We start from the raw sequence: 13,553 nt of genomic DNA, 5'->3' as shown, positions 1-13,553 counted from the left end.
TAAGTTTGAAATCCTTTGATGTGAGATTACCAATAAGAGTTACAAGTGTGTAAGCACTCAGTTTTGTGGTCCCTACAAGTCTAAGACCCCAAATCTGTAAACACATGCATTTGTGTGACTTTACTCACATGAGCAGTCCCATTCCAAATCAGGACTGCTCCCAAGCAGAGGGTCAGGAAAAAGACGGAGTTTGGGAAGGAGATCCAAAGGCTTTCCAGCCTTTCCACCATCAACTTCAATCTGGCATAGGTGTAATGAATGAAAACTCCAATTCCCTGACAACTGTTCAACAGCCTTTGTGGGAGGAGCTGATGGTCCCAATCCAATTCCTCTCCAGAGAACCCGTGTCGCAGAACTTGCCATTACAATTAGCTTTTTAAATTCATCTTTTCAAATAAATAATATCAAAATTCAAAAAATATATTAAAGCAAAAGGAGAATTTGCTTTTCAGGTAGAGGTGCTACATCAACAAATAAAGATGTGACAGTGTGCATGCAAGGGCAACCCACCCAAACGGAGGCTAATGATATTGAAACATCCTGTGTTTCAATTTATCTGTGAAGCCAAGGAAGAGTGTGATTTTGTAGTAGGTACTCTTTAGAAAGAGGCAATATATATGGAAGTGGGGAAAATAAGGAAAGAATAAGAGAGGCGAAGATTGGGGGGAATGGTAGGTAAATTAGGGCTTAAGTGCCTGAGCAGGAAAGATGCCATGAAGTGGGTTTGGGGGGGGAACTCATTCTTTCACAACATGAGCTTTGGATGACAGCAGGCACATAATGCTATTCTGTCAGTCTGTAAGGATATAAGATATCTTGTAGCAGTTACCATGGTGATAAAAGGACCCCATATTGCATTCAGAGTGCACAATTTCTTTAGCTAGCTTTAAAAAAAAAAGTTCTTCCATTCTGATAGCAATGGTAGGTTAGGGCATTTCCAATGTTGTCACAGCAGCTATTTAAAGAGTACCACTGCTGCTAGAGTTGGGGCTCTTAGACATGGTACAAATATTTAAATATTTATCTAGTCCTAAAATGCACAATTAGCCACTGTGGACTGGGAGGTTGACAGCTTTACCAATACTCTCCTATATTTCCATCCATAAACTGGACAAGGTCACCGTATGGACAGTATGTGCCACAGTCTCAGCAGAGGCACCAAGTACTAAATGAGCATGGATCCTGAATTACCTTGTCCCCATAACCGTGGTCCTTCCAGACCAGGGACAAAGTCTACTAGTGAGGCAGCATGGGAAAAGTTTGCAGTATCTGTGTGCATGCTGTACCTGGGCTGTGAATTTTAATCTCCACAGTTGTCAATCTAGCACCTTTCATTAATTTTGCTGAATTCACTAAATTAACAAAACAGGATTTCTCCTAAGTACTCAACGAACACATGCAAAATCTGCCTCTTGAAGAGTATTTTTACATACTAGATGCCTCACATTCAAGCAATCGGATGGATTAATAGGCAAACAGTGATGTAAATGGAAAGTATCTTTATAGCCCAAAGGCTGGGAGCATGGGGTTAGAGAAGGGAATGAAACCAAATCACTTGAGACAGATCCCAATGTGATCTTAGGAGTTTGAGCAGAGAAGTTAGAATTCACGCATTATTTAGCTTGACAGCATTGGCTGCCAGAAGTGGCAGAGGGCTAGCTCAACCATTCAGTGAGCCCCAACCATCCCCATCCTGACGTACCCAGGTGTTTGAGGGCACATGGCCCCAGTGGTCTTCCTTCCCAGGAGGGCGATGTGGGATGGGGTCCACAGAACTCTGGGGTGGAGAAGTGGGGGAAGTGGCCATTAATGAAGAATCCAGCTTTCTCACAGACTGATTCTGCAGTTGACAGGAGCGATGGGATGGCTCCTTTACAGCCCCAGGAGTCAGCATTTGATGGCTGAGCTGTTGCATGAGGCTGGGAGATTAATTTTTGGGGGGAAGACTTGAGTAGGGAGGAAGGAGGACGGAGAAGACAAAGGGGGATGACCAAGTAGGGATTAGCTAATAGGCAGGGACTGAATATAGCTGAAAACTAGATCAAGAGAGAGGAGGCAGGTTTGAATTAGGCAGTAAGTGAGGGGTAAGAGCTGGAGGAAAAACATGGGATAGAATTAGCAGGAGAAGAAATAAAAGGAGAAAGTCACTACACAAATCATAAAACCAATAATATAAATGTTGAATTTCATCTGCTCATGTATTTTCGTTCCCTCTCCCACCCCTCACCTCTTCTGTCTACTTTGACGTTAAGTGTTGCAGGGCAGGACCTCTCTAATTACATCTGTGTCATTTTGGTATATAAATAATATCTCAGCATCTTAGGTTAACTAGGCTTCTTGTTGCTCTGAAGATCAATATAAGTTTTGGTCTCTCATCATTATCAAATTTTGCCCTACATTTCCCCTTCTGTCTGTCTCTCTCATATCTAGGACTACTGCAGCAGCCTTATCTGCCAAACATTTAACCTGGAAATACAAAATATATCAACCATCCAGAGCCAAAGGCTTGGCGTGCCAGTTACTGAATGCATGGTGAGGAATCAAAGAGCACCGAAGAACACCTGTTTGAAATCTACTCTTTCACAAAGTCTAGTTCTTCATTGTGAGAAATACCTTCCCCAGCTCTGGTCTGAACTGTAAGTAAAGATTTGAACCACAGATGGGTACATGTATACTGTTACAAACAGGAGGGCAAGAACTTGCTGAGTGAAATAGTATCAAAACGTGCTGCTTGGAGAAATTTTGGTGTAACAAGGAGCTGTTCATTTAACAAGTATGCCCCCTTTGTGAAACCTATTGGGTTTGGTGCACACAAAATTAGTTCAATTTACAGATATACTATTAACAGGTCTCCCTTTTGGTATATGGAAAGTCCCGCTTTTTTAACTAGTGTAGTCCTTTATTAGAAATTAATGTCAAAGCTCTGTGCTGCATTCAGGAACAGACTGGCCAGGTCACAGGCTGGATGCTTTGTGACAAGCACAGGCCACAGCTGACAGGGTAGCTCTACATGAGACCTCCATCCTATCTCCTATTAGATTCTCCCACAAGACCCCTCACACAGCTTCCTCCATAGTACAGATTCTCGTCTCACTCCAGATCCCCACAAACTTGCCTCCACAGTACAGGCAGACAGCTATCCTCTGACCTCTCTCCTCTCCCAGTGCAGACGGATACCCATCCTCACTGCTGTCCACTTTAAGCAGCAACTCCCTCATAACCACATACAGGTCCCAATAGTGTGGGCTCCCTTCCCATATAGCCTCATGTACTTGAATACAGGGACTTGCACATGCCACCCACTGACAACGTTTTGAAATAGTGCTTTGTACAGCTGCACCATGCTATAGATTCTGGGCCATAATGCACCAGATGCCAGCACTTCAAAGAGCACCCCTATGCCAATATGCCCTGGTCTGTATTTAAACAGATATTGTTTGACCGAGCTCTACTGTAATCTCCAGTTTCACAATGGCTACATGAGCACAAAGGTGTCTGCTACCTGTGTCCCTGCTGCTTTGCGAAGCTGTGTCATTCTCCACATTGTAGATGACTGTCCCCTGCGAGTCAGAAGAGAAGTGACTGACCACAGACTCATGGTGTGAGTGTTTATAGGGATAGCTGTCTGTAGAGGAGTCTGTCCTGGTGTCACTCGAGATGGAAGGCTCCCTCCCTAATGAAGAAAGTAATGGCAAATGTCAGCCTCTATTTGGGATATACAAATCAGGAGAGATTATGACAGAAAACAGAAACAGAATGGAGGAAACTAAACAGAAACAAAGAAACAGGTTTAGGAGCAAAGGGATATAGAGAATCACCTACACAATATTCACAGATTCAAAGATGATGGAATTGACTGGGTGGAGACTCATGTCATCTAGTCTGACCCCTTTTCATCTAGGGGAGAGGTCAAAAATATACTTTCCATAAATATGACTATGATGAACACTTTACCAATCTCCACGTGAACTGTCAACAAATTAGTTAATTTCAAGATGATTTAGTTCTTTGTTAACTAAAAAGCCTATTAGCATAATTAAACTGTGGAACTGATTGCCACAGGATTGCACTGAGTCAAAAAACTAAGTAAGATTCTAAAAGAGAATTGGAGATTTATATGGATAACAAGAATATCCAGAATTATAATAGTGCTAAGAACTTTCAAAGAGCTATTTAATTTCATGCTTTAGGGTTTAAACTAATCTAACTATTAGGGAATAGGACACATCTGCCTAATGCAAAGTATCTTGCACCTTTCCTCTTAAGCATTGGGTGCTGGCTGCTGTTGGAGACAGGTTCCTGCACTAGATGGACCACAAGTTTGATCGAGTATGGCATTTCTCGTGTCCCTAAGCCCTTTAAAATATATATACAGATATCTCTTTCTGTCCTTTTTTCCTCAGCCGGCAGGAAAAATAACTTTTAATAGTTTACAGGGTGTTGTGTATGTACAACATACCCACCCACACATACCTGTGTACGTGATGAAATTAAAGAAACACAAAACTGAACACATGAGCTCTCTAGTTATGTAAGCATTTAGTTCCATGGCCACTTTGATTTCTTCTGGGAGCAAATCCAATAGTCTACGTCAAATTTCTGTGAAAGTTGTCTTCTGGACTCTCAAGCCTCCCCCTACTGGTTAAAAGTGTCATTTTTCCTCTGCAATGTGGTGGGAGATCATGGTCATGAAAGGAAAGATGATCTTGGGTAGCTAGAGACCAATCCCGTGGAATGCTTTGAGTATCAGGGCATGGACTCGGTATATTCAACAGAGAGCAAAGCTTCACAGGGAGGCATTCACAGTGAGCTTTATGACTATGCACAGAGAGATTTGTAACATTTTGTACCAGCTGAAACTTTCTCCAAAGAGCATGGCTTCAGTCCTAGATATGATGAGATACAATGATTAGCATGAAGATCTGCTTCTGATAGGATAGGGTGCAATATTATGGTCAGTCACAGATGGGCAGATTGATTTAATCAGAGGGAAGAAAAATTTGTTTTTAATTAATGTTGTAGAGGAGACAAGGTCTTTGAAGCAGTCCTCTCTTTCTACTAGCACCATATCAGTTTGTCTGGGTTCAGCTTTGGACAGTACTCTTCGTACTTATTTCAGCTAGGCATTGATAAAGCTGGGAGATATATTAATGTTTGTCATAAAGGAGTTGCAGAGCTAGATGTCATCTACATTCTGCTGGCACCTCAACCCGTATTGTCTCACCAGCCCTCTCAACAGCTTCATATAGATATTGAATAATGTAAAGGAGAGGACCAAGCCTTGTGGGACTCAGCAGTGAGGATTTTGGAAATGGAAGAATAGGTTGTTCGTAATGACCGTCTGCATTTAGTTTGAAAGAAAACACCTGAACCATTTTAGGATGTTTCTATTCAGCTCTGAAGCTTCTTGGAAGCAAGTCAGGATACAATAGGATCAGATGCTGAAGAGAGATCCAACAGAATGAATATGGATGTACTTCCCTTGGAGGTCAACCAGAACTACAAGAACAGTCTTTGTAGCATGTCCTGGCTTGAAACTTGCCAGAGATACTAGCACCTAACAGCTGGCATTGGAGACTCTTTTTTGCAAGGTTCTCAATTAGCTTGCTTAGAACTCAGAGACAAGACATTAAGGGCTTGTCTACACTGAAACTTTACAATGCTGCAGTTTTTTCACTCAGGGGTGTGAAAAAACACCTCCAGACTGCTGCAAGTTTCAACCCTGTAAAGTGCCAGTGTAGACAGTGCACCGGCACTGGACGCTATTCCCCTTGTGGAGGTGGGTTTTTTATAGCACTGGAAGAGCTCTACACAGACACGTTAAAGCGCTGCTGCAGCAGTGCTTTAATGTTGCTAGTGAAGACATGCCCTAAGTGGTTATGTACAAAATCTATTGTTGAGTGATGGTTTCATTAGTATTGATTGAAATGTTACTAATTTTAGGGTGCATGATAGATTCCCCTCATTATATGATGTAATGACAATCTGTTAGTAGAGGCCTCAGATGCTCCCTACATCTTCACCAGCCAAAAAGCACAAGGACCAGAGTCACAGGTGGTGACCATGACTGCCATAATTGCTTTTAAAACTAAGGGCTTATCTACACAAATAATTAGACACTGCAAGCTGGGTTGGGAATATACCCCACACTAGCAGGCCGTGGTCTAACTGTCCATATGTATCTGCTGACATGTATTAACAGTTCATTAGAGCGCTTTGATCTAGTCTCTCTCTCTCAAAGTGCATTAACAAACTGTAAATGCGCATCAGCAGGATGCACAGTTACACTGCAGCAGGCTAGCGCAGGATAGATTCACACCCAGCTTGCCATGGTCTAATTGTTGTGTAGACAAGCCCAAATCGTGTGAATGGGTAGAATTCCTGGAAGGAAAGTGCTATTTTTCTGGTCCTGCGCTCAGACTGCTGTTCTTGGCAACCTATGAAGCCCTCCCAAACGCAGGTCAGCTTCTCTGTGAATATCCAAGAATAGAATCAGCCTTTCTTGCAATACTACCACCACCACAATCTCTCTTTTTGATTGCTTTTAAAATGTGCTTCTCAAAATGCCTATACTTTGTCTTCTTTACAGGAAGCCTCATCTCACTTCAGTCTGTTCAGTGTCCTAATTTATCCAGGTAATTAACAAATTAGCCTTCTCTTCATGATCATTATTTCAAACATTGAGCAGACTCAGAACTCATTTCCGAAGGCATCTTACTTGACCACATCCTTCCAATCCAATGGAACACCACCGACAGTGCCGTGTTTTCTCTCCCTGATCCATTAGTGTATCATATCAGTACTATATTGCTGGATAATAAAGGATATTTAAGAGACAGTATTGGATTGGATGCCTCATTTAAACCCCAAGAGATTCATGTTGGCAGTCACTCTCTTTATGCATTCTATATGTTGTGTCAAAAGGATTGATCACCTTCTCTTATGTTTTGTGCATCTCTGCTCCTATTTCTTTCCTGTTAAAACCTCAGGATAATTTTATGAATTCAATCACTAGATAAATCTTATACTGTTCCCCTCTACACAAAGATCCTTCCATATTCTTGTGTCAGCATTTTCTCCTAGATATACTTAGAAAAGACAAATTTTCAGACATTTAAAATGATAGAAACCTTGAATGTTTTATGATTAGGTGAGTTTTTTGTAATCATTTGGATAGAAGACCTTCTTTATATATTTAAAAAGTAAAATTACATGCTCATCCTCTGGTTTAGCAATAACATTTTGTCTCCTGAAATTCTGGCTGTCACAATCTGGGAATGCTCCAAAGACAGTGAATTCTGCCCTGGATAGAGTAAAAGAGGATGGCTCATCACATTACTTAACGGAAACCTTCCCCAGATGATGTCTGGTCTTAAAGAGAAGTCCTGAAAGCAAGTCTTTCAGGCAGGATGTACTTGTAATTTATGGAGCTGCAGTTTGGAAGGGAAGGTTTAAGAGTTAAATACTGAGGATCCTTCTCAGGACTCTAGGTCAGCTTTGATCAGTGACAGAGACATGGCTAGCAAAATATCACCCAAAATGAAGCAATATTTTTCTAACAGTTCAGCTGCAATGGAGATGGGCATAAAGTGCACAGTTCAATCTGTTTACCTGAGTCCTCGCTATCATAGCAAGTCCTGCTATACTGCTGTAAATCCACCTGAGAGGGCAAGTCTTGCATTGACACTGGAGTTCCTCTTGGATCTGCATAAAGCAGCAGCAAAGGCTGATAATGACCCTTGATGCACTTGGTCACAACATCTTTCCACTTTGGACCAATCTGAATTAAAAAAAACAACAAGAACAGGAACACTGCTCAGCTTTTCTTTTTTACTTCTCTCGGGCAAACCAAGAGACTGGTTCTTAACCTCTTCATATGCTGCACTGTACAATCAAGTAACACTCCCTGAACACCTTCCCACCCGCACCAGCCAAGATTCTTTATGCCCAAGGTGCTAAGGGACAAGTGATAAGTGATCACAATAAAGCTGCACTAATTCTTCCCAGAGCCCCACTCTACATTCACATGCTGAAGCATTTCATGCTTGTTATAAACTCTGAAATGTTACTGAAAGTAAATATGTTAATTAAAATTGACATTTCCATGTCTTTTTCTGAAAGCCACCATACTGCAGAAAAGGGACATAATTTGTGACACCAGCTGGATGGGAGCCCAGTGTCAGCAGAGACCGGAAACAGTTTACGCCTTGTTTTGATAATCAAGATATTTACTGTTTTATAGTTAAATGAAATTGATGTTTGCTAGAATATAGGCTTAACCTAATATTCTTTCCCATTCAGAGTTTACTCACGCTAAGAAAAAAGTTTTTACCACATGAAATTTCCCAACACTTCACTGACCAAAATCAGGGCACATTTTTAATGTTATAGCTTTGGTACCAATGATTATCAATTAATCTATCATAATTTACAAAATGCATTAAGTAAAAAAAAATCAAACACGCAAACCACAGATTTCCAGCACTGGGATTAATTGAGATCACAGCTAACATTTGGTGGAGATTTATCCAGCATGCAAGGGGTTACACACCTTGCTGTATAATCATTTCTTCTTCTGAAAGGTCAGCATGACTGTATTTTCTGTTTTGGTGAGCTGGACTTTAATTCTTGCAGCCAGTATTCATTTGAAAACATTTCCCTGTGTTTTAGTACAGGTTTGCAGAGATGCACATAACATCTACTCCAAGAGGTCTGCTCCTTACACAGGTATTATGTTACAGCACGTATTATCCTTAGCAGGGTTTTACTGCAGAGGAACGTGACCAAGAACAAGTGGAAGGCTTATAGCTCTCTCTTAGAGACTGTGCTTGGTGAGATTACAGAAGAAAGCTTTCCTTTGTTACTTTTGTGCCTTTGTGACAAGGGGAAACAGAAGGGGAGGGGCATGAGATGAAGCCCAACGAACTAATGAGATGTAGTAATCATGTGCCCATAGGCGGCAGGTTTGTATAATTTTTGGTGGGGCCCAAAATGGTGGTGCCCCCCCGCTCCCGCCCTGTAAACCGTTATAAAATGAAGCTACAATGCGTCAGTGCCACAAGATTACAAGGGTCAATTAAAAGTGGAAAGTCAGAAGCAGCACTTGCCTACTTCAATATACAGTATTATATTTTGTTGCACCTGTTGTGATGAATTGGGAATGTTCTCAATATTTTCTCTGAATACTGTGTGGGTGCCTCAGTTTCCCCTTCAAGATGCCAACTGAAGGTGTTGGGGACAAAGAGATCAGGTGGCCTCCTTGTCCGGAAGAGACACAGAGGCCAGAGGAGGGAGTGTCAGTTTGGAGCTGGCTGGGGAAATGGGGAGAGACCCAGAACTTGGTTCTGGGCTCCCCACCCCCCAAGATGGATCTGACAGAGGGGTTCTGTTTTCTGTACCAACAAGCTCTGTTTAAACTGTGTTCCCGTCATCTAATAAACCTTCTGTTTTACTGTCTGGCTGAGAGTCACATCTGACTGCGGCGTTGGGGTGCAGGGACCTCTGGTTGCCCCAGGACCAGCCTGGGCAGACTTGCTGTGGAAAGTGCATGATGTGGAAGGGCATGCTGAATGCTCCGAGGTCAGACCCAAGAAGGTGTAAGCTTCTTTCCCTGGAGACAGTATGCTCCGAGAGAGGAGGCTCCCCCAGAGTCCTGACTGGCTTTGTATGGAGTTGTTCCAAAGCATCACAGCATCCCCTTCCACACCATGCACTTCCCAGAAGTCTGCACAGGCACTGACACCCCCTCCTCTGGCCTTTGTCTCTTTTCCAGGCATTAGGAGGCCACCCGACCTCTTTGTTCTCCAACACCTTCAGTTGGCACCTTGCAGGAGAGTGGCCCAGGCCATCAGTTACCAGAAGACAGGGTTTCAGCCATTCTCTGTGCAGACAGCTCACACTGTCCCTCTAGGGCTCTACAACAATCACACCCCCTTATCCCACCATCTAGATCCTTGAGAAATGCAGAGAGGAAACTGAGGCACCCACACAGTATTCAGAGAAAACATTAAGAACATTCCCACTTTGTAACACCTGTATACAACTAGTTATATACTTTAAAGGAGTGTAAAATAGTCAAGTATCGTGCTAAACAAAATGATACTCCAAACTGACCACCAAATTTAAGTTGCACATTTTTCCCCTCAGGTGAGGGTTCTGGGGTGGGGCTGGGGATGAGGGGTTCACAGTGCAGGAGCGTGCTCGGTGCTGGGGGTGCAGGCTTTGGGGTGGGGCAGGGCTGAGGATGAGGAACTTGGGGTGCAGACAGGCTGCCCCAGGGCTAGGGCCAGAGAGGACTCCCCATCACCACCACTGGCAGCAGCAAGCTCCAGGGGAGGGACCCCTCCTCTCCTCCCTGCCCCCCACAGCACACTCACTCTGCACCACAGTCACTGCACATGCTCCTAGGGCCCCTCTCAGGTCCAGAAAGCTCACTCACCTCCTCTATGATGGGTACTAGGGGGTGGGGGTTGCCATCACAGGTGGCCTTCCATGTTGCTGCCCCTCACCATAACTTCACTGTGGATGGGGCTGCCCCTTGCCCAGCATGGGGCAGAAGTGGGGTCTGCACGGTGATGGCTATGGGGCGGGGGAGCAGGGACGGGTGTCATAAAATTCACCCAAGCCCCAGCTGCTCAGGTAGGTCTATGAACCCCCTCCCCCATCTGCCCTGTGGTGGGTGGGTGCTGGAGGGGAGGGGCACTGCCTTCACATATGGCTTCCTGCCTCCCTGACCCCTGCTGCAGGCTGCAGCCTGCTGCCCCTCACCGTAGCTTCACTGGGGGACGGTGGGAGGGGATGGCATGGGGCTGCCCCTTCCCCAGCGTTGGGCAGGAGTGGGGGCTGGGGCTAGGGCTAGGGCTGGGGGGGAATCATAGGGTCAAACACTCACGGAAGCCCCAGCAGCTGCTAAGGTGAGTGATGTCCGTCTCCTGGCCGGAAGTCCCCTCGCGTCTCCTCCAGGTAGGGGCAGGGGAGGGGAGGGGAGGAGGAGAGGGCTGCCGAGCACGGCAGGGTCCCCTCCCCTCCGAAGTGCTACAGCAACAGCAGCTTGCACTGCTGTTATGCTGCAGCCCTTAGGCACAGCAGCAGCAGCGGCAAGGGAGACAGACACGCTGCCTGCGTTCAGGCAGGGAAGCTCGGGGGCGGGGCGGGGAGGGGAGGAGGAGAAGGCTGCCGAGCACGGCAGGACCCCCTCCGAGGTGCTACAGCAACAGCAGCTTGCACTGCTGTTATGCTGTAGTCCTTAGGCACAGCAGCAGCAGCGGCAAGGAAGAGAGACATGCTGCCTGCGTTCAGGCAGGGAAGCTCGGGGCGGGGCGGGGGGAAGCTCCAGCCCTGGCGGCGGCGGCGGCGCTCCAAGCAGGGGAGATACCAACCTAGCTCCAAACATTGGTGGAGCAGAGCCCCTGCTTGGGAATATTCCTGGGGCTAAAGCCCCAGGAGCCCATATAAGTCAGCGCCCATGCATGTGCCAAGATCCCAGTGCTGATGGCTCTGGTGCCAAGCATTTCATCCTAGGCACAGGGGAAAAAAAGGCACTGGTAAGAGAGGGAAGAATGCACCTTAGGAAACAGCTACTAGAGCGGCATGGCATCCAGATATTTCTACTGTGAACCTGAGGAGAAGGGACTCAATAGCAACACTATTTGTTGGGTGTGGGGAGGAGTGTGAGAAATACATCCAACTGCACAGGTGAATTGTAGGATTCCAGCCAACAGCATAAAGGCAAGACTGGCAGGCAATTAAACAGAACCAAAGAGAAGGCCTCTGGGCCTTCTGGTACCACTGAACAGTTGTCAGTTTACCTGGTACTGGTTGCCATGCAGGTCTCTGCTGTACAGAAGTCCACAGCTGTTTCAACTTTTGCCATTAGCAGTGCAGGCACCAAGAAATCAAAGAAAGGTCAATGGGAATTAAATAACAGTCTGAGGTGACACCACGAAAATCGGAAATAATGTAGATCAGGGGGACCCGCCCATCACATAACTAGAAGGCATCTTTGAATGGAGAAGAAATAGGATTCCGAACACTTTCATTTTTTCTCTTCTTCCCTTTCCCCTTCCGGGTCCCTCAGACTCTTCACCCTCTCTCCTCTCTTAGGCCTTATTTTTATTTCTTTACGATTCTCCCATTTTAAGTTGGTTATCCTCTGTTGCAGAATCAGGTCTTCTGGAGAAAGCATCTCCTCCATCGGACTTACAGAAAGCATTAGTTCGTTCAGAGAAACCTTTAGGAGCAGTGGAGTTAAGTAGGACCTCAGGTGTGAGAACACACACAAAGTTTCTGGAAATCTTTGGAAAGCAGTATAGATCTACACCCTCACCAATACCCAAACAGTTCTTAGCATTTACAAAAATAATCTCCAATTTCCTTACCTCTTTGACATGGGCATCATCAAAGTACATCCATTTGCGGATCTTCGTTTGGAAGAAGAAGGTGGAGTAATGTTTTCCGTAGTAACAGATCATTCCCACCAAATACAGCTCTGACTGTTTTGCTCTGTCATCAGTTACTCTGAAAAAGAGCTTCAAGGGGTGTGGAAAAGGAGAGAAGAAAAATTATATAATAAAATACTGTGTTTCATTTGACGAGCTAAAAATGCTTTACAGAGTTGCGTTAAGTGTTATATGCTATTTTTTCAGACGGAGAAACTAAGGCACAGAAGGGTTAAGTGATCGGTCCACGGTCATACAACAAGTCATTGGCAGAGGTAGGAACAGAATCCAGGTTGCCTGACACTCAGCCCACAATTGCCTTGTAAGGAAGGCATTTATATCAATGATGTAATCCCCTGTTAGATTTTAAAGTGTATTTCTGCTCTGAAAATTAATAAAAATGGCACTTTCTTTCTCAACAAGAAGCCTACTCTCTGTATATTTTCTGTTATATCTTGTGGCTCTAAAAGAGTAGCTTTTTAAAAGCTACTCTTTACCTCTCTCTCTGCCCTGCACAGCCAACACCGTGCAGTGGTATGGAAGAAGGAGCTGAAGTCTGTTCTGGCTCTAGCAAGGACAAATTTAAGTCAGTGGCCTTGTGAAGGTGTAACTGAGGGCAGTAGTGGGCCTCCAGAGTCTATCAGTGGTGGAGGCTTTCAGATCCCAAGTTGATCTGCAGGCCAGGCAGTCAGAAAAATCATGTGTTGACTTTTAAAATTGACCAAACTTCATTTAGAAATCACTGACACACAAAAAAGCTCTTTTGGAGTCACTTTTCAATGCATTACTGCTTTACATTTTAAGGGCCAAATTCTGTTCTCAAGTGATGCATCTGCAACTTAGTGCAGATTCATGCCAAATAGTTTAATTCGTTTCTCAGTGTTAAGCGAGTCACTAGTGCTAATTCCTATTATGAGTCACACCAACCATTTAGACCTCAAATTCAAGTTATTTTAAAAGTGCTGAAGTCTCAGAGGAACTGACCTCCAGAGCCTAATTACAATATAATATAACCATATTCAGTCACTGAGAAATTTAAGATATTACAACAACCAGTACCTCCCAGTCTCTTGTGTTATCTCTAAAATAACTCCAGAGCTGTGACCAAATCCTTGG

At 44.4% G+C, this 13,553-nt stretch overlaps 1 protein-coding gene across 17 annotated transcripts in view; it reads right to left on the bottom strand.

Moving 5' to 3' along the window:
• USP54 (ubiquitin specific peptidase 54) overlaps window positions 1-13,553 on the bottom strand; it is a 257,870-nt gene that overhangs the window by 67,561 nt on the left and 176,756 nt on the right. For 16 of the 17 annotated variants that reach the window (XM_039546273.1, XM_039546285.1, XM_039546282.1 and 13 more), the window contains 3 exons: window positions 12,378-12,527; window positions 7,612-7,780; window positions 3,503-3,673 (listed from right to left, as the gene is read on the bottom strand). In XM_039546273.1, the coding sequence (XP_039402207.1) occupies window positions 3,503-3,673; window positions 7,612-7,780; window positions 12,378-12,527 (490 nt within the window). The remainder of the gene's footprint in view (window positions 1-3,502; window positions 3,674-7,611; window positions 7,781-12,377; window positions 12,528-13,553) is intronic. The other variant, XM_039546286.1, reaches the window with a different exon arrangement.

The sequence above is a fragment of the Mauremys reevesii genome, linkage group 7 (assembly GCF_016161935.1).
Source record: "Mauremys reevesii isolate NIE-2019 linkage group 7, ASM1616193v1, whole genome shotgun sequence".
Lineage (NCBI taxonomy): Eukaryota > Metazoa > Chordata > Testudines > Geoemydidae > Mauremys > Mauremys reevesii.
The sequence above is the reverse complement of the archived record's forward strand: the minus strand, read 5'-3'. Positions and strand labels throughout refer to the sequence as shown.